The sequence below is a fragment of the Aotus nancymaae genome, unplaced genomic scaffold, assembly GCF_030222135.1.
Source record: "Aotus nancymaae isolate 86718 unplaced genomic scaffold, 86718_ANA_hifiasm-v0.15.2.pri h1tg000040l, whole genome shotgun sequence".
Lineage (NCBI taxonomy): Eukaryota > Metazoa > Chordata > Mammalia > Primates > Aotidae > Aotus > Aotus nancymaae.
Window position 1 is genome coordinate 9,790,603 of NW_026988454.1, and position 26,506 is coordinate 9,817,108.

The window sequence follows — 26,506 nt, forward strand, 5'->3', positions numbered from 1 at the left end:
CATATGGTTGCATAGCAAACATGAAATTTTAGAGCAGTATGTTTTCATCAAAATATAGGTAGCATGGTGAGTCACACACTTGACTCACAGCTGTCTGTTCCTACACTGTGAGCCAGAATGTGCCAGTTAACATGATGTTCCTTGAGTGGGTCAGGCTCCGCTGCTCTCCTGTATCTGCTACCACTCTGCCCTGTTGGTATTAGTTATTACATCACTTTCATGTATTGCAACGTGCTTTTATGGCATGTTTACAGTTTCAATTCCATAGATAATTGTTGTTGCTTATAATATACCTGAATAGTGAGACCTAATTTCGTTAGCAAAGTATCTCCAAACTTCAGTTTGAGATGAGCTCATCATGAAGGACATTTTCCTGGATATTGCAAAACCTATGTTGTATATGAAGATTTTTATTAGCTTTAGTTAGTGTTTTTGTTTTTACTTTTCCCTGACTTGGAGAGCAATCTCTTTTTGGAATTGAGAGCTCTGTGTTTCCGTAATGATTTTAGTTGCATTGGTAGTGACAATAAAAAGACAATGATACTATTTTGATTTTCTTTGTGAAAAAATTTGGAGTTTATACATTTCTCTTTGAAACATTGGAGCACAGTGTTAAAAATACATTCTAAGTTTTACTTAATTTTATAATCATTTTAGGTATTGCCTGGGAGGCAAGAAAAGAACTTCACAAAGCAGTAAGAAAAGTATTGGCAACGTCAGCCAAGATACTACGGAATCCATTTGCTGGTAAATAGCAAATAAATGACTTGGAATCCTTGTCAGTAATATGAAAATCATTGGAATGACCAATCTGAGACTTTTTTTCATTTCTTATACTAATATTTTTTATAGCTATGGAAAATTAATCAGGCTGGGTGTGGTGGCTCATGCGTGTAATCCCAGCACTTTGGGAGGCTGAGGCAGGTGGATCACCTGAGGTCAGGAGTTCAAGACTAGCCTGGCCAAGATGGTAAAACCCCACTGTCCTAAAAATACAAAAATTAGCCAGGCGTGGTGGTGGGTGCCTGTAATCCCAGTTACTCAGGAGGCTGAGGCAGGAGAATCACTTGAACTCAGGAGGCAGAGGTTGCGGTGAGCCAAGATCGTGCCACTGCACTCCAGCCTGGGTGATGGAGTAAGACTCTGTCTCAATAAAAAAAGAAGAAAAGAAAATTAATTGAGTAACATTATTCTTTTGGACTGTGTTTAATTTTAAGGGCTCAATGCTTTGGACAGTTTTCTTCCTTCCTTAGATAATTGTGAATAAATGTGGAGATAAAGTATACCCTAGGCTCTTGATGAGTGTTTTATAATTTTAAATTTGTTAGAAAATTACTCCCATGCCTTCTCATAATGAGCATAGTACATAAAAAAACAGATTTCTCAATCAGGTTAATCTACAATGTGGAGCTAGATTGAAAAGAGCTTATCTGATCTACTTAAAAAGTTGGCATGAAAATAAAAGGCAGGAAAACTTTCTGCAATTAAAAGATACTTTATTAAATCCTGGCTTTAAAAAACAGCTTTACGGATTTTTTTTTTTTTTTTTTTTTTTTTAAATTGGGGAAGCATGATTTGGGAAGATTTTTGTTAGTGTTTTTGGGTGTGATAATAGCATTGTGGTTATTTAAGAGAATGCAGGATTGTTCTTAGGAGATGCAGGTTGAACTGTGAAAGGGTAAAATGTCGTTTTGTCTGCATCATCCTTTCAAATAGTTTGGGAAAAATTACATATGAATATAGATAAAGAAAATATGATAAAATAGCAGCTGTTGAATCTAGATGTGATGTATGGATGTTAATTTATCATTCTTTCATATATTTCATCTTTTTGAAAAAGTTGTGGGGAGAAAAAGATTTTAAAAATGACCACATATGAAAGACACCAGAATATATGAAACAAAAGCACACATTGAGCCTGGGTAATGTAATGAGACCCTGTCTCTAGGAAAAGAAAATAAAAAGATTAGCTCAGCCTGTTGGTACACACCTGTGGTCCCAGCTACTTAGGAGGCTGAGGTGGGAGGATTGCTTGAGCCCAAGAGGTTGAGGCTGCAGTGAGCCATGATCATGCCACTGCACTCCAGCGTAGGTAACAGAGTGAGACTGCCTCAAAAAACAAAACAAAATTGAACCTGTTTCCCCCCTCCACAAAAAAGCACATCCAATATTCATAATAACTATAAAATGGACAGAATTGAGAACAAATATCAGTCTTCATCAATACCTGTATACATACAGATTTCACTCTCCAATTGTAGATTTCAAATATTTATAAATGACCATCTTAAAGTGAAGATAAAAGTATTATCTTAACTGTTCACATTATCTTGGTTTTTTTTCCTTTTGCAAAGATGCTTTTAGTACAGTTGATATAGAAGATCATGAATGTGCTGTGTGGCTGCTCCTACGGAAGAGTAAGTCAGATGACAAAATAGCGCGACTGGAGGCTGTGCGGGAAATGTCGGAGACCCATCACTGGCATGGTAATGAGACCACCTGAACAGGTGGCACGCCATCAGCTGCCTCTTGTTTTCAGATGTCAAAGACAAGGGAGTGAGATTCAGGAAGGAAAATAATTCAGGCAATTTTAGTATATATAAAAAATATTTAAAAAATTTTAAGAAGCTTCAGTGATACAAAAAGTAGAAAGCCTGCTGACCTGGTAGTCAAATGTGTTTGGTAAGAATAACCTCAAAAATTAGGTATATACATTTGTGTAACTTTCTACCAGAACAAAGTTATATTTGATTGCTTACTTCTTTGAGAGAAACTGTTGATTGTGGTAGTTTCCTAATGTACTTGGATTTTCTTTTGGTTTCTATTTAATGAAGTATATTGAATTGCTTGCTACACCATACAATTATATTTGCTTTCACTTTTTACAATCTACTTGGCTGTAATACTAAGAGTTAGTCGAATGTACCCAATTTGTATGTGTGTGTATATATATATATTTTTTAAATTGCATTTTAGGTTTTGGGGTACATGTGAAGAACATGCAAGATCATTGCATAGGTACACACATGGCAGTGTGATTTGCTGCCTTCCTCCCCATCACCTATATCTGGCATTTCTCCCCATGCTATCTCTCCCCAACTCCCCACTCCCCACTCCCCACTGTCCCTCCCCTATTTCCCCCCTGACAGACCCCAGTGTGTGATACTCCCCTCCCTGTATTCATGTGTTCTCATTGTTCATCACCCACCTATGAGTGAGAACATGCGGTGTTTGATTTTCTGTTCCTGTGTCAGTTTGCTGAGAATGATGGTTTCCAGGTTCATCCATGTCCCTACAAAGGACACAAACTCACCATTTTTGATGGCTGCATAATATTCCATATGTGCCACATTTTCCCTGTCTGGTCTATCATCGATGGGCATTTGGGTTGGTTCCAGGTCTTTGCTATTGTAAACTGTGCTGCAGTGAACATTTGTGTGCATATATCCTTATAGTAGAACGATTTATAATCCTTTGGATATATACTCAGTAATGGGATTGCTGGGTTAAATGGAATTTCTATTTCTAGGTCCTTGAAGAATCGCCACACTGTCTTCCACAATGGTTGAACTAATTTACACTCCCACCAACAGTGTAAAAGTGTTCCTATTTCTCCACATCCTCTCCAGCATCTGTTCTCTCCAGATTTTTTAATGATCGCCATTCTAACTGGTGTGAGATGGTATCTCAGTGTAGTTTTGATTTGCATTTCTCTAATGACCAGTGATGATGAGCATTTTTTCATATGTTTGTTGGCCTCATGTATGTCTTCTTTTGTAAAGTGTCTGTTCATATCCTTTGCCCACTTTTGAATGGGCTTGTTTTTTTCTTGTAAATCTGTTTTAGTTCTTTGTAGATTCTGGATGTCAGCCCTTTGTCAGATGGGTAGACTGCAAAAAGTTTTTGCCATTCTGTTCGTTGCCAATTCACTCTAATGACTGTTTTGCTGTGCAGAAGTTGTGGAGTTTGATTAGGTCCCATTTGTCTATTTTGGCTTTTGTTGCCAATGCTTTTGGTGTTTTGGTCATGAAGTCCTTGCCTATGCCTATGTCCTGAATGGTTTTGCCTAGATTTTCTTCTAGGGTTTTTAATGGTGTTAGGTCTTATGTTTAAGTTTTCAATCCATCTGGAGTTAATTTTAGTGTAAGGTGTCAGGAAGGGGTCCAGTTTCTGTTTTCTGCACATGGCTAGCCAGTTTTCCCAACACCATTTATTAAATAGGGAATTCTTTCCCCATTGCTTGTTTTTGTCAGGTTTGTCAAAGATCAGATGGTTGTAGATGTGTTCTGTTGCCTCTGAGGCCTCTGTTCTGTTCCATTGGTCTGTATCTCTGTTTTGGTACCAGTACCATGCTGTTTTGATTACTGTAGCCTTGTAGTATAGTTTGAAGTCTGGTAGTGTGATGCCTCCCGCTTTGTTCTTTTTGCTTAGAATTGACTTGGCTATGCGGGCTCTCTTTTGGTTCCATATGAAGTTTACGGTGGTTTTTTCTAGTTCTGTGAAGAAGGTCATTGGTAGCTTGATAGGGATAGCATTGAATCTGTAAATTACTTTGGGCAGTATGGCCATTTTCACGATATTGATTCTTCCTAACCATGAACATGGAATGTTTCTCCGTCTGTTTGTGTCCTCTCTTATTTCGTTGAGCAGTGGTTTGTACTTCTCCTTGAAGAGGTCCTTTACGTTCCTTGTTAGTTGTATTCCTAGGTATTTTATTCTCTTTGTAGCAATTGTGAATGGCAGTTCATTCTTGATTTTGCTCTCTTTAAGTCTGTTATTGGTGTATAGGAATGCTTGTGATTTTTGCACATTGATTTTGTATCCTGAGACTTTGCTGAAGTTGCTTATCAGTTTCAGGAGATTTTGGGCTGAGACGATGGGGTCTTCTAGATATACAATCATGTCGTCTGCAAATAGAGACAATTTGATTTCCTCCTTTCCTATTTGAATACCCTTTATTTCTTTTTCTTGCCTGATTGCTCTGGCTAGAACTTCCAGTACTATATTGAATAGGAGTGGTGAGAGAGGGCATCCTTGTCTAGTGCCCGATTTCAAAGGGAATGCTTCCTGTTTTTGCCCATTCATTATGATATTGGCTGTTGGTTTGTCATAAATAGCCTTTATTATTCTGAGATACGTTCTGTCAATACCTAGTTTATTGAGGGTTTTTAGCAAAAGGGCTGTTTAATTTTGTCAAAGGCCTTCTCTGCATCAATTGAGATAATCACGTGGTTTTTGTCTTTGGTTCTGTTTAAGTGGTGAATTATGCTTATAGACTTGCGTATGTTGAACCAGCCTTGCATCCCTGGGATGAATCCTACTTGATCATGGTGGATAAGCTTTTTGATGTGCTGTTGCAATCGGTTTGCCAGTATTTTATTGAAGATTTTTGCATCTATGTTCATCATGGATATTGGCCTGAAGTTTTCTTTTCTTGCTGAGTTTCTGCCGGGTTTAGGTATCAGGATGATGTTGGTCTCATAAAATGATTTGGGAAGGATTCTCTCTTTTTGGATTGTTTGGAATAGTTTCAGAAAGAATGGTACCAGCTCCTCTTTGTATGTCTGGTAGAATTCGGCTGTGAACCCATCTGGACCTGGGCTTTTTTTGGGTGGTAGGCTCTTAATTGCTGCCTCGACTTCAGACCTTGTTATTGGTCTATTCAGGGTTTCGACTTCTTACTGGTTTAGGCTTGGGAGGATGCAAGTGTCCAGGAATTTATCCATTTCTTCCAGGTTTACTAGTTTATGTGCATAGAGTTGTTTGTAATAATCTCTGATGATGGTTTGTATTTCTGTGGAATCTGTGGTGATATCCCCTTTATCATTTTTTATTGCATCTATTTGATTATTCTCTCTTTTCTTTTTTATTAATCTGGCTAGTGGTCTATTTTGTTGATCTTTCTGAAAAACCAGCTCCTGGATTTACTGATGTTTTGAAGGGTTTTTTGTGTCTCTATCTCCTTCAGTTCTGCTCTGATCTTAGTTATTTCTTGTCTTCTGCTAGGTTTTGAGTTTTTTTGATCTTGCTCCTCTAGCTCTTTCAATTTTGATGATAGGGTGTCAATTTTAGATCTCTCCTTGCTTCTCATGTGGGCATTTATTGCTATATATTTTCCTCTAGAGACTGCTTTAAATGTGTCCCAGAGATTCTGGTATGTTGTGTCTTCATTCTCATTGGTTTTGAAGAATGTGTTTATTTCTGCTTTCATTTCATTGTTTATCCAGTCAACATTCAAGAGCCAGATGTTCAGTTTCCATGAAGCTGTGCAGTTCTGAGTTAGTTTCTGAATTCTGAATTCTAACACTATTGCACTGTGGTCTGAGAGACTGTTTGTTATGATTTCCATTCTTTTGCATTTGCTGAGGAGTGATTTACTTCCAATTATGTGGTCAGTTTTAGAGTAGGTGTGATGTGGTGCTGAGAAGAATGTATATTCTGTGGATTTGGGGTGGAGAGTTCTGTAAATGTCTGTTAAGTTTGCTTGGTCCACGTCTTGAGTTCAAGTCCTGGATATCCTTGTTAATTTTCTGTCTCGTCGATCTGTCTAATATTGACAATGGGGTGTTAAAGTCTCCCACTATTATTATTGTGTGGGAGTCTAAGTCTCTTTGTAAGTCATTAAGAACTTGCCTTATGTATCTGGGTGCTCCTGTATTGGGTGCATATATATTTAGGATTGTTAGCTCTTCTTGTGGCATTGATCCTTTTACCATTATGTAATGTCCTCCTTTGTCTCTTTTGATCTTTGTTGGTTTAAAGTCTATTTTATCAGACACAAGAATTGCAACTCCTGCTTTTTTTTTGCTCTGTATTTGCTTGGTAAATCTTCCTCCATTCCTTTATTTTGATCCTTTGTGTATCCTTGCGTGTGAGATGGGTTTCCTCGATACAGCACAATGATGGGTTTTGGCTTTTTATCCAATTTGCCAGTCTGTGTCTTTTGATTGGGGTTTTTAGCCCATTTCCATTTAGGGTTAATATTGTTATGTGTGAATTTGATCCTGCCATTTTGATGCTAGCTGGCTGTTTTGCCTGTTAGTTGATGCAGTTTCTTCATTGTGTCAATGCTCTTTACCATTTGGTATGTTGTTGGAGTGGCTGGTACTGGTTGTTCCTTCCTATGTTTAGTGCCTCTTTCAGGAGCTCTTGTAAAGCAGGCCTAGTGGTGATGAAATCTCTGAGTACTTGCTTGTTCGCAAAGGATTTTATTTTTCCTTCACTTGTGAAGCTTAGTTTGGCTGGATATGAAACTCTGGGTTGAAAGTTCTTTTCTTTAAGGATGTTGAATATCAGCCCCCACTCTCTTCTGGCTTGTAGGGTTTCTGCTGAGAGATCTGCTGTGAGTCTGATGGGCTTCCCTTTGTGGGTAACCCAACCTTTCTCTCTGGATGCCCTTAGCATTTTCTCCTTCATTTCAACGCTGGTGAATCTGACGATTATGTGCCTTGGGGTTGCTCTTCTTGAAGAATATCTTTGTGGTGTTCTCTGTATTTCCTGGACTTGAATATTGGCCTGCCTTGCTAGGTTGGGGAAGTTTTCCTGGATAATATCCTGAAGAGTATTTTCTAGCTTGGATTCATTCTCTCCATCACATTCAGGTACACCTATCAAACCTAGATTAGGTCTTTTCACATAGTCCCATTGTAAGGTTTGTTCTCACCAAGTTTAAAATGAAGAAACTGAGGCCAGCACAGGAAGATCCAATGCGAAGGGTTTATTCAGGCTCCCGGGTGAGGTTCTGCAGTCTGACAGGATGGGCTGGAGAAGTCGCACGGACTCCTCTCAGGCACGGGGTTTTATAGGGAGTGAAGGAGCTGGATTGGTTGTGGGAGAGCAGGGTGTAGGCAAAGCAGGACTACTATTGGGTAGGGTTACAAGCCTTTGTTTGAAGGCCAGGCTGTGTGAGAAGGGGAGAAGGGAACATGTCTGAGCATATCCGAGCATGTCCGAGCTTGTCTGAGCTTGTCTGAGCTTATCCGAGCTTTCAGAGAAAAGGGGTGGGGGGTGTGCGTCCAAGCTCCCAGTGAGGCATCCTACCTTTTGATGATAGATAGAGAGCGCCGCTCTTTCTGACTACTTCCTGCTGAATAGGGGTGAAGTAAGGGGGACAGGTCAGTTGGCTGGTGCCTCGACCATGAATCGGACGAAGGGATGAAGCAGCATTTAGTTAACAGCCACTCGTCCAATTTCTCGCATACGAGCTTGTAGGAACCTGAGAAGGAAAGGGGCCATTAGTAATAGCAAACAGATTACAATGATAGGAGTGATGATGGGGGTTAGCCAGGTAAGCATGGATGCCACCAGCTTAGGGACAAGATTCCTGTATTTTGCTTTTTTCGGAGGTCTTCCTGGAGGTGGTGGAGAGTGTTGATGTTCTTCTCTACTAGGCCTGATTCATTGATGTAATAGCAGCATTCTTCCTGGAGAAACATACAGGTACCTCCTTTTTCCGCCGTTAATAGGTCAAGGGCCCATCGGTTTTGGAGAGTTACCTGAACTAGTGACGTGATTTGTCGCTGGAGGGAGGCCAGAGAGGCGGCTGACGCTTCAATGGCCACAGGGAGCTTGTCCTCCAGTTGAGCAGCTGAAGTGACACTGTAGCCCATCGCTCCGCTTCCTATTCCAGCGGCTACTAAAGATAATGCTAAGAGAGGCCAACTACTACTGGGAGGAAGACAGCTCGTTTGCTTTGGTGAATAAGGGGAGGCGTAAGGAGGGATAGAAAGTCGGCTTGCCCATATACCTTTATCTGTGGGACTAGCTCGTTTGTTTTGGCGAACAAGGGGAGGCGTAAGGAGGGATAGAAAGTCGGCTTGCCCATATACCTTTAACTGTGGGACTAGAGTAACAAGTACACAAGGGGAGGGAAGGGAGGCATTTATAACCTTGGTTAGGGTCCCATTACACCAAAAGTATCCTCCTGGAGGTGCATAAAGGGTGGATCTTACTTTTATAGTCGTGTTGCAGCTGGAGCTGTCAGTCGTTCCGTAGCAGAAGAAAAGATCTTGGGAGTGTGCCTTAAATAGCGGGATCCCTGTTAGGGTGGTGTCAGGTCCCATAGGTGATCGTGACAGGTTGAACCCAGTCCAGAGGGAGACCACAGCTAACGGGGGTTCATTAAGGGCAGCACATAAAAAGCAATCAGTGAAGTTTATGGATTTGACTAGTGTTGACCAACAGAAAGGTTGGAGATTGTTGCACCTCCATTATCACCCTTATCATCATCACTGTCATTACTACAACCTTTATCATCACCACCTTCAGCATTATCACCTTTACCATCACTACCATTACCATCATCACCATTACCATAACCTTCATTATGATCACCACTTTCACCATCATCACCATTGCCATAACCTTCATTATGATTATCCCCACTTTTATCATCATCACGATCGCCTCCGTCATCATCTACAACATACTACCGTCACCTTCATCATTGCCTTCATCATACCTTTATCATCACTACTACTTTCATTACTACCACCATTATTAACTACCGTCACCTTCATCATTACCTTCATCATTCCTTTATCATCACTACTACTTTCATTACTACCACCATTATTAACAGTCACCTTCATCTCGAGGGCCTGAGTTGGTTATTTAAGGTGGCCTCATTCTGTAGGTCCACTGGGGAGGCAGCGTGCCTCAAGGGTGGCTAAATCTGTAACTACTGCATAGGCCGCTTTTTGTCACCCCTCAGCTGTCACTATTGAACTCCCATTTACAAAAAGGCAAGGTCTGGGCTAGAGAGAGGAAGGTTAGACAGGCCCTCCTGATATGTAACAAATGTATCTATTAGTTTAGGATAGGAATGGGCTGGGGAGGGGGAATGGGATGGAAGAGGAAACAAAGTAGCCGAGTTGAGTAGAGAAGTGGGATGAAGGCTGACTGAAGGATTTTTAAAGAGAAAGTAAGACTTAGAGTGTAGAGGAATGGTAAAGAAGGACTGAGACCTGGGAAGGTACGCTAGGCACTGAGTAGGAAGGAATAGTTAGCTCCCATATCCACTAAGAAGGAAATGGACATACCCGCTACCTGCAGCGTTACCCTGGGCTTGGCAAGGGTGATGGGGGTCCTTGAGTCCGGGCTGCGTCAGTCGTCCAGAGGCCAAGAAATTCAAGTGAAGGGATTGCTTCCTGCGGACTGGCCTGCTCCTCACATAGAGGTGCGGGGAGTGGGCCTGTGGTCTGGGATGGGCAATCAACCTTCCAGTGTCCAGTCTGTTTGCAGTCTGGGCAAGGTCCAGGACGTGGACAAGGACGGGGCACTGCCGGGCCCAATGTCCCTCTTGACCACATCTGAAACAGGGCCCGAGCAGGGCCCTTGGAGTCTTTTGGAAGGGTTTCGATGGACCTCTGCCACCGGATGTTCATTGGGCTGCCGGCCTCAGGGCTGCTGCAAGAGTTTGGGCTGCTGTAAAGATCCAGTCCCACTCGTCTGGGGTGATGGTGGAGGATAGGATTACATACGCATCTGATAGATTGGAGAGGGAGAAGGGAACGTGCACTTGGACAATGCTCTGTACTCCAGCCACCTCGCGGAGGGGGCAAAGGAGGAAGGTTTTGTTTTTAGGAGCACAGCGCGAGCGGGTGTGAGCACTAACAGGAGAGGCCAGGTTGGGATTAGGAGGTGGAGGAGCTGAAGGGGATTGAGGTCTGTCATAGGGCGGAGGATTATTGGGTCGGGAAAGCTGAGAGGACAGTTCCTCAGGCGTGTCGGGGTTGGAAAAGGAAGAGGAGGAGGGTGGAGGGGCTAAGGGCGAAGAGGAGGTTTCTTTGGCTGGGAGTACCTGGGCGGTGGTGCAAGAGGAACAGAGGGTGGGGCGGGAACGAAGATACCAGAAAGCCTGCACTTGAGGGATTTCTGACCATTTACGGTTCTTTTCGCAAAAGTTATCTAAGTCTGTCAGGACATTAAAGTCGAATGTGCCCTCCGGAGGCCACTTGGACTGGTTGTCTAGAGGATACTGTGGCCAGGCTACAGTGGAAAGGAAGAGCAGCTTTTTCTTTTTTATGGAAAGACCTAGTTTGGGTAGGTTTTGGACTGGGCATCCTAATGGCAACTTAGGGTCTAAGCAGGACTTCTGGTCTAAGCAGGACTTCTGGTTCTCCATAGTTGGCTTTTGTGGGGCAGTTGGAAGTGAGGAAGGAATAGGAACAGATATCACAGGCAGGAGTTCCTTTCCCGGAGGGGGTGGCTGAGAAAACCTACAGGCTACAATGATTATAATAAGGAGGAAAACAAAAAGAGACAGGGCTAGGACTGTCTGCCACATGGCAAATTAGAGGCTACAATAAAGACAGTACCACATATAAGAGTGACGGACAAAGGGTGGGTGCCCCCTAGATGGGAGACCAGTCTGATGCCTTCCCGGCCACTTCCCCGAAGGGATGTTTCAGGGGCGTCTTGGCTAAGGTGTACCCGTATAACCCCTGGGCCTGGTCACCTCAGAACTTTTCAGTCCAGAGGTGAATCACCGTTATGCCTTATGACGTCCTTGTGGCACCACGGGTTGAGGCCCACACAAGCCCCGTAGCTGTTAGGCCGTGGGACTATACATAAGCTCACTCACTCACTCACTCGCATCGGAATTAGGAAGAGAGAGAGATAGAGTTAAAAGTGGAAAGCGGCCGCCATCTTGAGAGAGAGAGAGAAAAGGAGAGAGAGAGAGAGAAAGTAACCGAAAATACAGTTTCTTAAGTAACAGGAGCCTTTATGCCAATAGGCTAGTTCAAAATAAAGGTTTTGGTATAAGCCAGGGGGGTTGGCTCTGCTGTGAGGCAGGGCTACTTGAACAGGGCTTCTGAGTACCCACACCTCGGTCGCTGGTGAGGGTTCAGGAAAGTGGGGACGTCTCCCTCAAATTCCTGACCCTAAAAAACCCCTCACGGGGAGAGAACAAGAGTGTAGAGACGTCTCCTCTTACACTCAGGTCCTAAGCTGGGGTCCCGGACCCACGGCAGCTGGAGTCCCGGACTCCTGGTGGGAATCCCTGATGTTGCAGCGGTTTCGAACAGGGACTCCACGAGGACAGCGGGTGGGGTAGTGGGCAACAGAAGTCTTACCTTGTGGTGGAACGGCAGCTCCCCGGTCTGGCTTAGAGTGGAGGAGTCAGTTTGCAACTCCTCCCGGGTTTCAGCATCATTTGTAAGGTTTGTTCTCGCCGAGTTTAAAATGAAGAAACTGAGGCCAGCACAGGAAGATCCAATGCGAAAGGTTTATTCAGGCTCCCGGGTGAGGTTCTGCAGTCTGACAGGATGGGCCAGAGAAGTTGCACGGACTCCTCTCAGGCACGGGGTTTTATAGGGAGTGAAGGAGCTGGATTGGTTGTGGGAGAGCAGGGTGTGGGCAAAGCAGGACTACTATTGGGTAGGGTTACAAGCCTTTGTTTGAAGGCCAGGCTGTGTGAGAAGGGGAGAAGGGAACATGTCTGAGCATGTCCGAGCTTGTCCGAGCTTGTCTGAGCTTGTCTGAGCTTGTGCGAGCTTTCGGAGAAAGGTGGGGGTGTGCATCTGAGCTCCCGGCGAGGCAACCGGCCTTACATCCATATTTCTTGGAGACTTTGTTCATTCCTTGTTACCCGTTTTTCTCTAATCTTGCCTTCTCGTTTTATTTCATTGAGTTGATCTTAGACCTCTGATATCCTTTCTTCTGCTTGGTCAATTCAGCTGTTGAAACTTGTGTGTGCTTCACAAAGTTCTCGTGTTGTGTTTTTCAGCTCCATCAGTTCACTTATATTACTCTCTAAGTTGTTTATTCTCGTTAGCATTTCGTCAAATCTTTTTTCAGCGTTCTTAGTTTCTTTGCATTGGGTTAGAACATGTTCTTTTAGCTCAGAGAAGTTTCTTATTACCCACCTTCTGAAGCCTGATTCTGTCAATTCATCACACTCATTCTCCATCCAGCCTTGTTCCCTTGCTGGTGAGGAGTTGTGATCCCTTCTAGGAGGAGAGGCATTCTGGTTTCGGGTGTTTTCATCCTTTTTGTGCTGGTTTCTTCCCATCTATGTGGATTTATCCACCTGTTGTCTTTGTAGTTGTTGAGTTTCAGATTGGGTCTCTGAGTGGACATCCAGTTTGTTGATGATGAAGTTATTTCTTTCTGTTTCTTAGTTTTCCTTCTAACAGTCTGGCCCCACTGCTGTAGGACTGCTGAGGTCCACTCCAGGCCCTGCTTGCCTGGGGATCACCTGCTGCAGCTGCAGAACAGTAAGGGTTGCTGCCAGTTTCTTCTTCTGCTATCTTTGTTCCAGAAGGATACCCACCAGATGTCAGTCTGAGCTCTCCTTTATGAGGTGACTCTTTGGATATACAGGGGTCAGGGAGCTGCTTGAGGAGACAGTCTGTCCTTTATAAGAGCTCAAGTGCTGAGCTGTGAGCTCAGTTGTTCATTCAGAGCTGCTGGGCAGGTACATTTAAGTCTGCTGCAGTAGAACTCATAAACGCCACCCCCCCCCTTTTTTTTTTCCCAGCTGCTCTGTCCCGGGGAGTTAGGGCTTTATTTATGAGTTTCTGTTGTGCTGCTGCCTTTTTTCAGGGCTGCCCTGCCCAGCGAGGAGGCAGCCTAGTCACTGTCTGCCTGCAGAGGCTTTGCTGAGCTGCTGTGGGCTCCACCCAGCTGTCGTGTGAACTTCCCTGCAGTCCTGTTTATACGGGTGTAGTTAGAACTGCCTCGGCAATGGCGGCCCACCTCTATAACAGTGGACTCTCTCTATAGTGGCGGACTGCCTCAGCAAAGGTGACTGCCTCAGCAATGGCAAACTACCTCTGTAGTGGTGGACTGCCTCAGTAATGACGGACGCCCCTCTCTAACAGAGCTGGACCGTCCTGGTATTATTTTTTTTAGTTGAACAGTCGACTGTCTCCCAGGTATTCTAGTTGCCTGTTGAAAAGGCACCGGGATCTGTGTGATTTCCCGTGCGGCAACCCACTGCGCCGGCTGAAACAGCTGCGCTGAGATTCATGGCGCTTTTTTGCCTGGGAATCTCCTGGCCTGGCTCCCTGTTTCAGTCCCCTTTTTAATCAGATGAATGGGTGACTCTGCCTTCCCGGAGCTCCAATCGCCAGCTAAAATGGCACCTGGACCCATGTGTTTTGTACTGAGAACTGCAGCGCTGGGGCGCCGGCAAAACAGCTGTTCCTGTGCAGCCAAAACAGCCACACCGGCCAAACCAGCCATGCTGGTGACCTGTGGGGCTCCTCTGCCTGGGAATCTCCTGGTCTGTGGGCAATAAAAATCTGTCTGGAAATGCGGCGTCCACTCACCCTCCGCACTTTCGCTGGGAGCTGCAATCCTGAGCTACTCCTAATCGGCCATCTTGGATCTGTCAGCCCATCGTGTGTATATCATTTTTAATGGACCATTTGAAATATGTAATTGTGTTTAAAAATCACAAGTCTTACAATAAAAATACTTTAAAAAGAACTCATATCTGCTCTGATTATAGCACATGGACTAAACTATAATTTGTTAGTAAAGCTGTCTTGTAAAATGGGCAAAATAGAAAAAAATAATTTTCTCAGCTGGGCACAATGGTTCACACCTGTAATCCCAGGACTTTGGGAGGCCAAGGGAGGCGGATCAGTTGAGGCCAGGAGTTCAAGACCAGCCTGGCCAACATGGCAAAACCCCATCTCTACTAAAAAAATACAAAAAAATTAGGCATGGAGGTGTGTGCTTGTAATCCCAGCTGCTTGGGAGGCCAAGGCACAAGAATTGCGAACCCAGGAGGTGGAGGCTGTAGTGAGCTGAGATTGCACCACTGCACTCCAGCATGGACAGCAGAGCAAAACTGTCTCAAAACAAAAAAAAGGAAAAGAAAAAATTCTCAAAAGTTAAGTCTCAGAATGAGATCTCTGCAAATTAATTTGTTAATTGGTTGGCATCTACAATGATAATTTATAATATAAGTATAAGCTCACTTAATGTTGGTAGAGATTTAGAATAGAGATATTTTTCAAAATTTGCCTTCCAGGGCTCCATTCCAGACTTACTGTATCAGAGAAATCAGAGGAAGAGCCCTGGCCCATAGATTTTGAAAAAGTTCCCCACTTGATCCAGAAATACTCACCAAGGTTATTATTGTTATTTTTTTTGAGACAGAGTCTTGCTCTGCCACCCAGGCTGAAGTGTAGTGGCATGACCTCGGCTCACTGCAACCTCTGACTCCTGGGTTCAAGCTATTATCCTGCCTCAACCTCCCAGATAGCTGGGATTATAGGTACCCGCCACCACGCCTGGCTAATTTTTGTTCTTTTAGTAGACAGGGTTTCACCATGTTGGCCAGGCCAGTCTCGAACTCCTGACCTCAGATAATCCACCTGCCTAGGTTTCCCAAAGTGCTGGGATTACAGGCCTGAGCCACGGTGCCCGGCCAACCCCAGGTTATAAGCTGCCATTATTGAAAATAATGTTTGCTTTCGTGGCTGGAATTTTGTTTTTGATATATAAAGAATGGCATGTTAATTCAAAGTACTGCCATCTGGAACTGCAAACTAAATATTCATGGACATTATGAATACCAAAGCACCATATCATCACCATAGGGCAGTAGGCTTAAATGCAGCCTCATGTATTTTGAGTAGTGGTCAGAACAGCTTTTGAATGCTGGAATTATTTTAAGAAGAAGTTAAACTGATTTTGACTTACCAGTTTTTACCTTTGAGCTTCATTTTTTCTGAAAAGTTAGGCTATGGCCCAGTCCCCAGATATATGTTGAGAAGAATTGCGAGATCAGTCCTAGAAATGTATCTAGCTTAGAGGTATTGTAAATGTAGTTGTACTTGGGAAATTTTGGATTACAGATTTGCAGAGCAGTTTAAAAATTAGAGTGCTTTCAAGTAATTTGTTCAGTTAATCTTTATGAAATCTATAAGCTAGTTTTGGTATTAACAAAAGATATGCTTTTTCAATAGATTACCAGTATAGGATAATTGCTCAAGCCTGTGATCCAAAAACTCTTATTGGTTTGGCACGAAGCAAAGAGAGTGATCTTCGCTTTTTTCTCCTACCACCTCCTTTGCCATGTTTAAAAGAAGTAAGTAAAACAATAATAATAATTTAGAGAGTGAAAAATGGTTTAATGTATTATCTTCACTTTGGTTACAAAATACTTTCAAAAAGTAGTTGTTGGCTGCTTCTCACAAGCAGATAAAGTAGGATATATAATTGAAATCATAGTTTTTATAGAAAGATTTGATTCCTCGGGAGGTGCTGTTCCTTCTATATTATATTCTGCCTTTGGTAATTGGGAGTCTCTGTAAAGCGTTGGGTGACTTCATAGCATATCAGCATCCATCAGTTGATCCCTTCTGAGTTTCTGTAGATCAGGTTTTCTCAGCCTCAACACTAGTGACATTTTGGGCCAGATAATTCTTTGTGGTAGGAGGCTGTTATGTAAATTGTAGGGTGTAGCAGCATTCCTGGACTCTACTCCCTAGATGCCGGTAGCACCCCCTGGTTGTAACAACCAAAAAATGTCCCCATACATTGCCAGATGTTCCCTGGGCAAAATAGCCCCTGGTTGAGAACCACTGCCATAGATTTAAAGCATGTTTCTTGAATATCTTTACTAGACTAAAAAATGAAACTCTTAAAACTTCTTTGTTAGAAGTTTTTTGAAAAATAGTAAAATGAAGATATGAGATTATTTAGAGAAAATGAGATAGTAACAAGTTCTCGATTTAAAAAGCCGTAGCTTTAATTAGTAAGGATACAATAATTCATTCTGAGTCAAGATGTCGAGAATGTCAAGATGTCACTCGTGAAAATTGAGGGTTAAAATTTATAATAGGTTTCTCAGTTTGAAGTAGCAGACATGAAAATACAGTATTCAAAATTAAATGATTTTTTATTTACCTGGGTGGATGACTATTTTCAAGACTGAAAACAGTAATTTATCTCTGATATCTCTTTCCCTATATCTCTATATCTATGTCATATATATGTGTATATATATAGAGAGAGAGACAGAAAGAGAGAGAGACATACACACACAATATATGGCTTTGATATATATGACAAATACCAGCTTCGAGTCTTTGGATATTTTTTGTTGTACTCAGTTGTTGAGTATTTATGAAGAATTTCCTTTCCTTTTATTTCAGGATTCTTCCACTGAAGAAGAGCTCAGACAGTTGCTGGCTTCCTTACCTCAAACAGAGCTAGATGAGTGTATCCAGTATTTTACATCTTTGGCTCTTAGTGAAAGCAGTCAGAGTCTGGCTGCTCAGAAGGTTAGCTCATTTATTCATTCAGTAAATATTTTTGAGTGTCCACTCTTTCCAATGTGTTGTTTCAGGGGCTAGGATTCACCCAATAACTGAGTAAACATAGTAACTTCTGGTTGTGCGGCATGCTCTGGGCTGGATCTCAGGGATGACAGGGAGGCAGGTAAGTAAACAGTCACAGAATGTGTGAGAGAGATACAGGTAACTTCAGGAGCCCTTCACTCTGCTTACAAGGTCATTTGCAGCTTCACAAGAGGTAACTCTTTTTTTTTTTTTTTTTAAACTGGGGTATCAACATTTATTTCTTTTCTTTTTTTTTTTTTGACTTTTTTTTTTTACTCAATTTTTTTTTTTATTGCATTTTAGGTTTTGGGGTAACTCTTAAATTGTATCTTAATGAAAAAGACTGAGCACAGTGGCTCACAGCTGTAATCCCAGTGCTTTGTGAGGCTGAGGCAGGAGGATTGCCTGAGGCCAGGAGTTTGAGACCAGCTTGGGTAACAGTGAGATCCCTGTCTCTATAAAACATTAAAATAAAAAATTAACTGGATATGGTAGCACGTGCCTATAGTTCCAGCTGTTTGAGAGGCTGAGATGGGAGGACTACTTGAGCCCAGGAGATTGAGGCTTTAGTGAGCTGTGATTGTGCCATTCCAGCCTGGGTAACGGAATGAGACCCTGTCTCAAAAAAAAAAAGAGAAAAAAAGGCTATCAGTGAATACTGAATTCTAGTATTCTTGGTGTGTCATGTCAGCAAGTTTTTATCTTTATAAAAATCTCCTATCTCTAAGAGAAATCAGAACAAGTTAACCATCATTATTAAGTGCAATAACTATGTAATCTATTCTATGAAAGGAACATATTTTGTCAGAAAAAACCACAATATTCTATAATCTTTTACCAATTAAATGCATTTTCTCATTTTTCCCTTTTATGAGAAATTAGGGACACATCAGTAGATATGACTTGTCTAGTATACTTTGTATAATTTCCCCTTTTGGGCCATGTCATGGAATTGCTTCAGTGAATTATAATGATTTTTTCTTTTTGATGGTGAGAATTCCATTACTTGGCCTCTAGAGCCCTTTCTGTAGGCTGACCTTCTTATCCTTTTAAAATCTATTCCCAAAGTGGCTAGAAGGTACCTTGGTTTTTTGACAAGATAGCTCTGGTTTTTTTTTTTTTTTTATTTTTCCTGCCTTGCAAGATTCAGCTGCTTCTCCAAGGAGATCTGATTCTTCTTACAGGAAGAGATTAGAGGCCAAAACCCAGGCACTAGGTGTGCGTAATAGTTCTACATGAAGGTAGAGCTGGTGGACCCTGGGGCTCCTAGACACCCAAGTAACAGAGCAGAACAATTACCTCTTCTTAAAAGGCTTTAAATTTATGGTGATATTTCCAATTCAACTAGTTTTCTTTATAATCTATATACCATAAACCCTTTAAAACTATACAGTTCATTGGGTTCTAATATACTCACAGAGTTGTACAATAATTACTACAATCTAATTCCAGAATATTTTCACCATCCCCCAAGGAAACCCTGTAGCCATTAGCAGTCACTACCCATTCCCCTCTCCAGCCCCTGGTAACCACTAATCTATTTTTTTCTATGGATTGCCTCTTCTGGACATTTCATATAAATGAAATCATCCAACAGGTGGCCTTTTGTGCCTGACTTCTTTCACTTAATGTAATGTTTTCAAGGCTCAACCACATTGTGGCATGTCAGTGCTTCATTCCTTTTTTATGGCCAAGTAATATTCCATTGTATGTCCATGCCTCATTTTATTTATCTGTTCATCAGTGATGGACATTTGAGTCATTCCTATTGTTTGGCTATTATGTATGAATAATACTTCTATGAACATTCTCTTGTTTGGCTATTATGTATGAATAAAATACATTAAAAAACAAAGCATTTATCCTACTTTCTCACGCCACTTAACACTTCTGACACCAGATGCGTGGAGGGTTTTTCTTCACACGCTCAGCAGTTTTCCATCAGACACTAGCTTGGTGTCCTTTAATTTAGTTCATTTCTGACACCATCTACTTAGAGATGGTGTCAAAGCCCATAGGTTAAGGGCTGTGTCCCACAGGACTGCACCTGACTTTGGATGCCAGTTGCAAGTTCCAAGTGATGACCTGTGCTTCTGATCAACCAGCCATAAACTGGGAGTGCCTATGACCCTCTCATTGGTCTGATTAATTTACTGGGACGACTCATGGAATTCAGGAAAACACCTTGCTTACCCATTTATTATAAAGGATATGACAGAGGGTGGGGATGGACAGCAGATGGAAGAGATGTGTAGGGCAGGCTATGTGGGAAGGGACGCCGAGCCTTCATGTCCCCTCCAGGTGCACCACCCTCCAGACACCTCCACGTGTTCAGCTATACAGAAGCTTTCCGAACCCTGTCCTTTTGGGTTTTCAGGGTTTTAATCAGTTGGCATGATTGATTAAATCATTGACCTTTGGTGATCACCTCAGCCTTCAGCTCATCTGTCCTCCCCAGAGGTTGGTGAGTAGGGCAGAAAGTTCCTACCCTCTAATCATGCCTTAGTCTTTCTGGTGACCAGCCCTCTTCTTGAAACTGTTGAGGGGCCCTCCAGCCACCAGTCATCTCATTAGCATACAGAAGATACACATCACTCTGGAGGGAACCGGGGTAGAGACCAAATATATATTTCTTATTAGATCTCAATATCAACATTCATGTGCATGTCTTTGTGTGGATGTATGTTTTTAGTTCTCTTGAGTATATACCTAAGAGTGGGATTTCTGGGTCATATAGTAACTCTGTGTAACTTTTTGAGTAACTTTCAAATGTTTTCCGCAGAGACTTTACCATTTTACATTCCCACCAGCAATATATGTCATTGTCCATCTTTTATTTTAGCCATCTCATTGTATGTGAAGTAGCATCTTCATTCTGGTTTTGATTTGCATTTTCCTAATGCTTAATGATATTGAGCATCTTTTCACATGCTGTTGGCACTTAAATATCTCAGAGAAATGTCTGTTCAAATCCTTGGCCCAATTTTTTTTTTAACTAGTGTTTTTGTTTTTGTTTTTGAGATAAGGTCTCACTGTGTTGACCAGGCTGAAATGCAGTAGCTATTCATAGGTAAAATCATAACATGTACTACCGCTTTAAACTCCTGGGCTCAAGCAATCATCCCACCTCAGCCTTCTGAGTAGCTGGGGCTACATGTGTGAGCCACCATGGCTCTCTTTGCTTATTTTTAAATTGGCTTACTTGTCCTTTTGAAGCATCTTTTTACGTTGTAGCACCCAATTTAAAAATTTTTGTTGTTGTTGAATATTAAGAGTTTCTGATATATTCTAGATACAAATCTCTCATTAGATGTATTGAATTGTAAGAGTTAAAATTTGTTAGGCCGGGCGCGGTGGCTTAAGCCTGTAATCCCAGCACTTGGGGAGGCCGAGGTGGGTAGATCATGAGGTCAAGAGATCGAGACCATCCTGGTCAACATGGTGAAACCCCGTCTCTACTAATACAAAATATTAGCTGGGCATGGTGGCGCGTGCCTGTAATCCCAGCTACTCAGGAGGCTGAGGCAGGAGAATTGCCTGAACCCAGGAGGCGGAGGTTGCAGTGAGCCGAGATCGCGCCATTGCACTCCAGCCTGGGTAATGAGCGAAACTCTGTCTCAAAAAAAAAAAAAAAAAAAAAAAAAAAATTTTTTTTTTGTTGAATTGTAAGAGTTCTTTATGTTGTTGAATTGTAAGAATTCTTTATATTGTTGAATTATAAGAACTCTTTATATATTCTGGATACAAATCTCTTATTAGATATGTAATTTGCAGATATTTCTCCCATTCTGTGGGTTGTCTTTTCACCTTCTTGATAGTAACCTCTGAACCCCAAATGTTTTTAATTTTCATGAAGTCTGGACAGGCATGGTAACTTATGCCAGTAATCCCAGCACTTTGGGAGGATGAATTGGGACGATCACTTGAGCCCAGGAGTTTGAGACCAGCCTGGGCAACACAGCAAGACTATCTCTACAAAGAACAAAAACATTAGCCAGGGCCAGGTGTGGTGGCTCACACCTGTAATCCCAGCACTTCGGGATGCCGAAGGGGAGCGGATCACGAGGTCTGGAGTTCAAGACCAGACTGGCCAACATGGTGAAACCCCATCTCTACTAAAAAATACAAAAATTGGTTGGGCATGGTGACTCGTGCCTGTAATCCCAGCTACCTGGGAGGCTGAGGTAGGGGAATTGCTTGAACCGGGACCCTAGAGGTGGAGGTTGCAGTGAGTCGAGATTGCGCCACTGCACTCCAGCCTGGGCTACAGAGTGAGACTCCATCTCGACGACAACAACAACAACAAAAAAAACATTAGGCAGTTGTGGGATGTGTGCCTGTGGTCCCAGCTTCTCAGGAGGCTAAGACAGAAGGATCACTTGAGCCCAGGAATTCAAGGCTGCAGTGAGCAGTAATTGTGCCACCACACTCCAGCTTGGGCAACAGAACAAGTCTCTGTCTCTAAAAAAAATTAAAAAATAAAAAACATTTTTGATGAAGTCCAATTTATACATTTTCTTCTTTTGTTGTTTGTGCTGTTGGTGTCAAATCTAGGAAACCATGGGCCTGTCATGCCGAGTAGTTTCTTATCTAAATCTATATTCTTCCCATCTCTATTCTCATGACCTGCCTTTCATAGCAGGGAACCGCGTCAATTTTAGCAGGCCTGTCTAACATCTGGTAGTTTCAGCGTGGTGGGGACCAGGCTATTTATAGACAGGGTCTTGTGGACTTGGGTGGACTTGTGGACTGCCGTAGCGTCTCCTACTCCCATCACTAACTTCTCTCCTGCACCCCCATGCTGGAGCTCCTGGGACCTGGCCTGACATTACTATTTAGTTAATATTCCTCCACCTTCTATAGTGTTCTGTAACCTTACGTTTTGCCAAGTGAAGAGAGGGAAAGTGGTTTAATACCACCATGCCACTTTTATTTTTTTGAGACGGACTCTCACTCTGTCACCCAGGCTGGAGTGCAGTGGTGTGATCTTGGCTCACTACTACCTCTGCCTCCTGAGTTCAAGCAATTCTGCCTCAGCCTCCCGAGTAGCTGGGACTACAGGCATGTGCTACCACACTGGGATAATTTTTTTGTATTTTTAGTAGAGATGGGGTTTCACTGTGTTGGTCAGGCTGGTCTTGAACTCCTGACCTCAGGTAATCTCTCCTTGGCCTCACACAGTGCTGGGATTATAGGCGTGAGCCACTGCGCCCAGCTCCACTATACTGCTGCTTTTCACAGAATTCTTGGCCTCAGCCAGTAGTTTAAAGAGTTACATAGTTTAAATTGGCCTTGTGCATATGTATGTGTGTGTTCATAGTTAACGCCTCATGTGTTTGTGTGTTTTAATATTCACCACTTTCAAGAGGACCTAGTTCTTCTGACAACTCCAACTCCCTCCCCTTCCCATTTTAAAGATGTTCCCCTAACCAAAATTTTTCTGAAAAAATAATTCGTAGTATGACCTTTTTTTTTGAGATGAGGGTCTCACTCTGTCACCCAGGTTGGAGTACAGTGGCACGATCTCGGCTCACTGTAACCTCTGCCTTCTGGACTCAGTGATTCTCTCACCTCAGCATCACAGGTAGCTGGGACTACAGGCGTGCCTCGCCACGCATGGCTAATTTTATTTTTTTATTTTTGGTAGAGACAGGGTTTCGCCATGTTGCCCAGGCTGGTCTCGAACTCCTGGGCCGAAGAGGTCCATCTGCCTCAGCCTTCCAGAGTGCTGGTATAACAGACAGGAGACACTGTGCTCAGCCCCTGTGACCTTTTAATTGCATTGTCTTTACACTATTCCAATTCAGTATATTTAGGAACCATAGATCACACTGGAAATGATGAAACTGACATTTGAAACATTTTCTTTCTACTTAGGCAGATCACAGACACATACAGATCCATCCTTTAAGTAAATACATTGTTTTTAGTATTTTTTTTTTTAATGAATGCTTTAGGTTTCATTAAGTACGTTTGATTTTTCCACTTGAAAGGCACTAGTTTCACTTTGATTTGAGTCCCTGTTCTTTTTTTTTTTTAAAAAAAGAAGTAGCATATCTTTAATTAATTTAAGTAAATATTTAATTTTAATTCTAAAGCCTAATCTCTTCAGGCCAGTAAGCACTCCTTTTTAGTTATTCTTTTTTTCTGAGATGGAGGCTTGCTCTGTCACCCAGGCTGGAGTCCAGTGGTGCAATCTCGGCTCCCTGCAACCTCCGCCTCCCGGGTTCAAGCGATTCCTCTGCCTCAGCCTCCGGAGCAGCTGGGACTACAGGCGCGCACCACCATCCCTGGCTAATTGTATTTGTAGTAGAGATGGGGTTTTACCATGTTGACCAGGATGGTCTCGATATCCTGACCTCATGATCCGCCTGCCTCAGCCTCCCTAAGTGCTGGGATTACGCCGCACCTGGGCTATGACAGCTTTTTTTGCTTTTAAAAGATCTATTCCAGGATCTAGTCTAGTATTAAGTGTTGCATGTGAGTCTTGTGTATTTGGTCTCCTTTTTCCTGAAAATTGTTTCAGCCTTTCTCTGTCTTTGTGACATTGACATTTTTGAAGAGTACAAAGCAGTGGTTTGTAGAAAGCCCCTCTGTTTAGTTTGTCTCATGCTTCCTCGTGATTAAATTCGGGTGTACATTTATTACAGAAATACGATAGAGATTTTGTGTGCTTTCCAGTGTGTCACACCTAGAAGCACGTTGATTTGTAGGAGGAGGAGATACTTTGAGATTAGGAGACTGTCCTGTTGCTCTTCAAACTTTCAGCCGGTAGTTTTATTTAATAATATCCTTTGAATGAACCTTGCCTGAATAACAGTTATTGCTAGGTGCTTGCAAAATGCTGAGTTTTTCCCCCTAATTGTATTATTCTTTTTCACTTATTTAGTATTCTTCTGTAAGGAAAGCTTTCTTTCTCCTCCTATTTCTCCTTTCTGCCTTACTTTCTAATCCAAATGGGATCATGCATGGGTGTTTTTATTCCATAGATTATAATCTATTACTATCCTATTCATACTGATGTTTAGATTGTCCCAGGTTTGGCTGTGGGAGCCCCTGCTGGTTGTCTCCCATGTCTTTTGGAAATGGTTTCATTCATTATTTTTGGAGCACTTGCTTATTTTCTGGCATTAGAGAATGTTCATCTTGACCTTTCCCTGTTCTAGCCTAGAATCAGCTGATTTTTTTAAAGCAGCTTTGGTTTCATTTAGGGCTAATGGTATTTAGTAAACAAGTTCTGGGCTAGGTCAGCTCATTGCTGCTGTCATTACTTTTAGGCCTTCAGTGGGTAGAGCTGAGGGAAGAGGCAGCTTCATATGGTTCCATTCAATATATACATTTTTTAGTGATATACCGGTGTGAATACTGTTGGTGCTTTGCTGAATAAGAACATTGAACTGTGAACTAGTCTGTCCAAATATTGATCTCAAATCATTATTGCTGAGGAATACTGGAAAGCTGTATCGATTTGGGCTCACTAGTATGAGAATGTGCAACTTCACTGTTTGGTGATAGTTGGCCTTGAAAGAAATAATGAATATAACCATGTTTTCAGATAGCTGCAAAATGAGATGTTGCTATGAAAATACCTGTGCTTTTCCTTACTAACAGAATCACAGGTACTGCTAGAGTTACTGTGGCTTATTGTCTGTGTTCATAACCGAATACTATGCGTGATTTCAGTCAGAGGTTAGGAAAAAACAAAGATAATTTTTCTCCATCCAAGTTGACATCCTACTTGCCTTGAATCCTACCTACCCAGTACCCCTCAGGACCCTTGTTAGAAACTCCTGCTTTAGAATGAACATCATTTTAAAGCCCAGTTAGTTTGCACAAATCACAGAACTCTTGTTTGTAACTTTTTATGAAGAAACACCAGAGATTAGCTCTTACATATTACTGTTGCCTTTTAGTTTTTCTACCTACTGTTTTTGTTTGTTTGTTTGTTTGTTTTTGCCTTTTTTTGAAACAGGGTCTCACTCTGTTTCCCAGGCTGGAGTGTGGTGGCATGATCATGGCTTACTGCAGCCATGACCTCCCAGGCTAGGTGATCCTCCCACCTCAGCCTCCTGGGTAGCTGGGACAGCAGGTATGTACCACCATCCCCAGCTAATTTTTCATAGAGATGGGGTTTCACTGTATTTACCAGGCTGGTTTTGAACTCCTGGGCTCAAGCAATCCACTTGCCTCGGCCTCCCAAAGTGCTGAGATTACAGGCGTGAGCCACTGCATTCAGTCTGTACTTACTCTTTATCATTGTTCTTAATATTGTCATTCTCTCTAGCCTTTTCTATGCATTTCTTTAATCCTTAGGCAATTATTTTTTTGTTGCACTCATAATTTGATGTGTAGTGTTTCTTAAATCTTTATGAATTTATTTAGTCTTGTCATATCTTAATTCAGTATAAAGCAGCAGTAACTATGTATATTTATTTTCACATGGGTTTAGAATATAATCCATACCACCATACTGTGAGTTTGTTCCTTTGTATTCATTCCTTTTTGCTTGTACTTCTTACTGCCACAGAATCTACCAATTCATAAGTAACAAGCTTCGCTGACAATGAGAATGAAATGGGAACTGCCCTCTACATCACACTGCCAAAATGGCCAAGACAATGAAAGTCTTAGATCATTTTTCTTTGCTTTCTCCCCTCTCTGCCCTTGGGGTATTTAGAGTAGAAATTGATCAGATGATTCAAGGGCACAAGCTGGGAAGAGGGGTTTGGAGGAGCCGGGATATGGTGGTAAATCTTCAGGAAAAAATTCCTACCCTCTGACAGAGTAAATCCACTATTTACCATTATCTATGCCAGAAAAGGATAACTTTCATGACTTAGCTGCATCTCAATCCTCAATTTAAATAATGTGACTCTTTGAGATCCAAGTATGTTTAAATTTAGAAAAACAGAATATTATGTATGAGAAGAAGGCATGAATAAAAGTATAGAGTGGCCAAAATTTATTTTTAGTTGGTTTACTGAACCATGGACCTTATAAATTAACTAAAAGTGCAGAACTTTATGGTTTATATTTTCTATAGAAAACACTGGGCTTTTTATTAATATGTACGTTTTTGAGCCATTACCTTGTAGTTGTCCTCTTTTGCCAGCAGGTGGGCTGTATGCACGCAGTTATGACCCCTAGCTCAAAAGTGAAGCACTTCCAGAGTGCCTACAGCAATGTAGCAATAATACATCTTC

General features: G+C 42.1%; 1 protein-coding gene across 7 annotated transcripts in view; it reads left to right on the forward strand.

Annotated features, from left to right (window-relative positions):
* SERAC1 (serine active site containing 1) overlaps positions 1-26,506 on the forward strand; it is a 68,219-nt gene that overhangs the window by 18,575 nt on the left and 23,138 nt on the right. For all 7 annotated transcript variants that reach the window (XM_064360509.1, XM_064360510.1, XM_064360512.1 and 4 more), the window contains 4 exons: positions 658-747; positions 2,355-2,486; positions 15,927-16,048; positions 17,118-17,246. In XM_064360509.1, coding sequence (XP_064216579.1) covers positions 658-747; positions 2,355-2,486; positions 15,927-16,048; positions 17,118-17,246 — 473 coding nt within the window. The remainder of the gene's footprint in view (positions 1-657; positions 748-2,354; positions 2,487-15,926; positions 16,049-17,117; positions 17,247-26,506) is intronic.